Genomic DNA, 5111 nt, shown 5'->3' with positions numbered 1-5111 from the left:
AGCTGGCCCTGCAGCCCCCGGCCCCGTCAGTCTGTGGGGATCTCTCTCCCACAGTAAGGACAGCTCAGGGTTTGCAGCCCCTCCACTGGTGTCGCAGGGGGTGGCAGTGGTGGCGGTGGGCTACGACATCGCCCCTAAAGGTAAGTGCTGCCCTGCAGAGTGTGCAGCTGCCTGTGTGGCCCAGTGCCCTCCAACCCTGCCTTCCAACCCTGCCCTCCAACCCTGCTCTCTGCCCTCTGCCCAGGCCACATGGACTCCATGGTGCTGCAGGTGCGCCRCAGCCTCGTCTTCCTGGTGGAGCAGTACCCCAGGATCAGGTGGGCAGCTCCGGGGTGGGGGCTGGTTGGTGAGAGTGGCTGGGGGCACACATGGCCTGCCCTGGCACCTTGGTCCAAGCACTGGGGAGCGCCTGTGGCTGCCATCCCTGTCACTGCACAAGGCAGCAGCTGATCGTCACTTCCTCTGCATGGAGTAAAGTGTCCCCAGGTGTCCCCAGGTGTCCCCAGGTGTCCCTCTCAGTCGCTCCCTCCTTCCAGAGGCATCTACTTGTGCGGACACTCGGCAGGGGCCCACCTGGCAGCCATGGTGCTGTCCACAGACTGGACGGAATTCCGAGTGGTGCCAGATATCAAAGGTAGTGTTGAAATGTCCCAGAACGGGGTCCAGAGGACAACTGCTCTGTGCACCGGGGACAAGGCTGTGGAGCTGTGGAGCCCCAGCCAATGATGATGATGTCCCCGGGCCTGTGGGAGCCCTGCAGGCTGCAGCTCCTCACCTGCCAGTGCCTCTGCCTCCAGGAGCAGTGCTGGTGAGCGGYGTCTATGACCTGGAGCCCATCCTGCCCACCTATGTGAACGATGCTCTGAACATGAGCAGGTGAGCCCCCATGGTACAGGGAACAGCCACGGGGACAGAGCACAGGCAGGCGAATGGCAGTGGCTCTGCAGCCCCTCTGCCCCTGTGCCTGCCCTGCTGAGTGTGGCTGAGGGCACGGGTGCTCCTGGAGCGAAGAGCTGCAGCAGCTGCCACTGGGGTGATTCCTGCAGGGAGGTGGCCCAGAGGAACAGCCCCATCCGACATGTCACCCCGGCAGGGCCAGCAGCCTGCGAGGTGCTCGTGGCTGTGGCCCAGCATGATTCCCCGGAGTTTCGCAGGCAGTCACTGGAGTACAGCCAGGTGAGCACTGGGCAGTCACTGGGGTACAGGAGTACAGCCAGGTGAGCACTGGGCAGTCACTGGAGTACAGGGGTACAGCCAGGTGAGCACTGGGCAGTCACTGGAGTACAGCCAGGTGAGTACAGCCAAGTGAGCACCAGGCACTCACAGGAATACAGCCAGGTGAGCACCAGGCAGTCACTGGAGTACAGGAGTACAGCCAGGTGAGCACTGGGCAGTCACTGGGGTACAGCCAGGTGAGCACTGGGCAGTCACTGGGGTACAGCCAGGTGAGCACTGGGCAGTCACTGGGGTACAGGGGTACAGCCAGGTGAGCACTGGGCAGTCACGGGGTACAGCCAGGTGAGCACTGGGCAGTCACTGGGGTACAGGAGTACAGCCAGGTGAGCACCAGCAGTCACTGGAGTACAGGAGTACAGCCAGGTGAGCACCAGGCAGTCACAGCACCATGGACAGGTGAGCTCCAGCAGAACCCTGCCTGGCTCTGATGGGGACACTGCTCCAGCCAGCCCTCACCAAGCTGCCCAAGCAGGATGAAGAGCTTCTGTGCCAGACCAGAGCAGTTTCTGGCTCGCTGGAGGACACCAGTCCTTGCCAAGATATTATTCATGCTGCTCCATCCAGGGCAGGTGCAGTTTGGGGCCCATCCCAGCACCRCTCTCTCCACAGGCCCTGCGTGCAGCTGGCTGGTCTGTGTCTCTGCTGGATCTGGCTGGTGTGGATCACTTTGATGTCATTGAGAAGCTGTCAGAACACAGCTATGTCCTCACTCAGGTAGCTAGGAGGGCTTTGCCAAGGTGGATCAAGCGGGCWTTGGGCTGGCTGCCACCTCCCTGCAGGGAGGTTCAGGGTCAGGGGCTGCYCACAGGGCTTGGTTCCTCATCCCAGGTGATTCTGAACATGATTTTGAGAGCATGATGGCATATCAGGAGCAAACAGATGGGGACCATGGCACTGCGTGGTGGCAACAGCCATCTGGCATCCCGTGCCTGCTGCCTCCTCACTCCACACTGTCTCAGACCTGCCCTGTGCCTGCCCCAGGCCAGCCTAGGCTGGTGCCCCTTCCCTGGGGTGTTCTGCCTGCTGGAGCACAGGGGACTGAGGGCTGCAAGACTCTGTCTGAGCAACTGGATCACAAAGTTTGTTCCCTCAGTATCCTTTAAACTGCACACTGGCAATACAAAATAAAATGGGAGCAGCAAGACAATGACAGCCTGCCCGGTCTTGGCCACCTCCTCCTCACTGACAGCACACAGGTGATCACAGAGCTTGGCCAGGCCCCCTGGACATTTACCACCACAATTTTGGTTTCCACTGCTGCCAGGATGAAGGACCAGAGGGGAGAGTGTAGCCCATGGATACCTGCAGGAGGCCAAAGCAGCTACCTGGAAGGGGCTGCCTGCCCCAGCCCTGGCCCCGGTTCTGGCTGAGGGAAGCCCTTCCTCCCCCCATGTAGTACCAGGGTCACTGAAGGCAGCGTGGGGACAGTCACGGCACGATCCCGGCACTGCAGCCATGTGAGGATCCCAGCAGCATCCTCACCTGGCTGGAGATGCAGCGTGGCCATCCAGGGAGGGTGCCCAAGCCACCATCACCACGGTATTGCTGGGCAGTGCCGGGTGTGCTGTTCCATCCCAGCACACCATGGATGGTCCGTTCCCGCTGGTCCCCATGGAAGCTGCCATTCGGCAGATCTGGCAACACCTGGCACTGGACACCAGCGACTCGGGGCAGGGGAGAGCACGGAGTTGACGGGACAGTGGTGGTGCCCGGGGTTTGCATTCCTGTGCCCCTCTGTCCCTGCACCGGCTGTGTGCACAGTCCCACTCATGCTGCCGATCCTCCGCCCGGGCCGGCCCTGGCAGCCAGAGGAGGGCAGCAAGTGGCCACCTCCCGCCCTGCCACCAGTGCCACCAGTGCCACCAGTGCCACCAGTGCCACCAGTGCCACGGGACTGCCTGCGGCACTCATCTGTGCGCCCCGAGTGGGTGTCCTGGCCCAGGAACGGCTGAGCTCCCCTGCGCTGGCAGCAGCACATCCCTGGGAGAGAAGGGCGGTGAGGGAGGAGGACCGGGGGCAGCAGTCCAGGGCTTGGGGGCACGGGGGGCTGCGGGAGCAGCTCCGGACTCACTGGCGATGAGGGTGGCCGTGGTGGCCGTGGGCACGAACAGAGCCGACTCCGTCCCCAGAGTCCCTACAGCCCGTCTGCAGCTCCGCGGGGACACACGAGGTCCCGGGGGAATGGCACTGAGCGCGCCCAGGGCTTTGGGAACCCCGCCGGTCCCGCTGAGCCAGCTCAGCCCCGCTCCTGGCTGCCCCTCCGCTGCCCTGGGCCGGGGGCTGCAGGCAGGAACGCACTGGAGTCCCGTCCTCTCCGCCCACCGTTCACTGCCGGCTCCCCCCGCAGTCGCTGTTGCCCCCGGCAGCACGGGCATGGCACACGGCCGGCTACCGCAGCACCGGGACCACCGGGACCGCCGGACCGGCCCCGAAGGGCTCCCGGGCATGACGGGATTGCCCGGCCCTTTCCCGGGTACCGGGCCCGGCCGCACGGCTCCGGGGCGGACACGGGGCACCGGCACCGCCCGCGCTCCGGGGCTGCCTCGGCGGCGCAGCCCCTACAGCCACACCGTCCCTACAGCCACGCAGCCCCTACAGCCACGCCGTCCCTACAGCCACGCCGTCCCTACAGCCACACCATCCCTACAGCCACACCATCCCTACAGCCACACCGTCCCTACAGCCACGCCGTCCCTACAGCCATGCCGTCCCTACAGCCATGCAGCCCCTACAGCCACACCATCCCTACAGCCACACCGTCCCTACAGCCATGCAGCCCCTACAGCCACGCTGGCCCTACAGCCATGCAGCCCCTACAGCCACGCCGTCCCTACAGCCACACCGTCCCTACAGCCACACCGCCCCTACAGCCACACCGTCCCTACAGCCACGCCGTCCCTACAGCCACACCGTCCCTACAGCCACACCGTCCCTACAGCCACACCGCCCCTACAATCCCTCCGTTCCTCCATCCCTCGCCCCGCTGCCGCTGCGGAACGCACTGTTCCCACTGTTCTGCGGCCCCTCGTTTTGCCAGGATCCCCGTGCTGGGTGCCCTGCGGAAGGGAGCTCCACTGGGATCCGCTGCTCTTTCCGTGTTTGAGCAGGAATGGCTCCAGCAAGGCTGGCACGGGGTCGTTTGGCTGCTGGGAACTGGCTCTGGCTCTGGCGACATCTGCCCTGGCAGCGGCCGATGTGCCGTCCGATGGCACTGCAGCGGTGCTCTGGGATCTGCGGGCAGCTCCACAGATCTCAGCACTGCCTCCCTGCTCTGAGGGCACCCACCAGCCTCTTGGCAGAAATCCCCTCTGCCTCGGAGCATTTGCCCAGCRCAGWAGCGAGACCCTCCACCYCCCACYGTCGGGCTGGACCAGCTGGACCATRCTCCCTTCCTGCTGYTAACAGTCAGGGGGGCACAGCTCTGCAGCMCCTGGCACCTCTCCTGGCATTTGCAGGGCATCAATAGGGCAGGTGCATTAAGGTGCCCCKTCCCCTCAGGGGCACACGCTGGCCTGTCCCTGCCCACTTGTGCATGTGCTGTGCTTTAACCACCTGTGCTATGGCCACTGCCATCCTGCCACCCTCTCCCTCCCTCTGCCAGTGCCCCCCAGCCTTGATCCCCCCAGTCCCTTATCCGGAGCCTCCTGTGTCCACCCCACTGGTGTCCACTCTGCCCGTGCCCCTGCTGTGCCCCTCCCTCACTGCCCCCTGTTGCCCCCTACGCTGTCAGCCCCGCAGATGAGTGAGCCATAAACAGTCCTTTATGAAACATTTTTCACACGCAGGGCCACATGTTAATAGTTTTTCTTTATTTACTGCCTCCATTTCCTCTTTGTTCCAGGAACTTGTCCTCCAACTTCAAGCTGCTCATGATT

General features: G+C 64.0%; 1 protein-coding gene across 1 annotated transcript; it reads left to right on the top strand.

Annotated features, from left to right (window-relative positions):
• Window position 1: 1 nt before the first annotated feature.
• On the top strand, window positions 2-2412 carry AFMID (arylformamidase; the record flags this gene model as incomplete). Its single annotated transcript, XM_057380494.1, has 7 exons — window positions 2-140; window positions 245-317; window positions 537-634; window positions 798-876; window positions 1047-1176; window positions 1846-1950; window positions 2065-2412. Coding segments are annotated over 7 exons (654 nt in total), but the record flags the coding sequence as incomplete, so codon positions are not given.
• Between the last annotated feature and the right edge of the window lie 2699 nt (window positions 2413-5111).

This window comes from Malurus melanocephalus, unplaced genomic scaffold (genome assembly GCF_030028575.1).
Source record: "Malurus melanocephalus ecotype Western Australia unplaced genomic scaffold, MMel_1.1 scaffold_453, whole genome shotgun sequence".
NCBI classification, from domain to species: Eukaryota; Metazoa; Chordata; class Aves; order Passeriformes; family Maluridae; genus Malurus; species Malurus melanocephalus.
The sequence above is the reverse complement of the archived record's forward strand: the minus strand, read 5'-3'. Positions and strand labels throughout refer to the sequence as shown.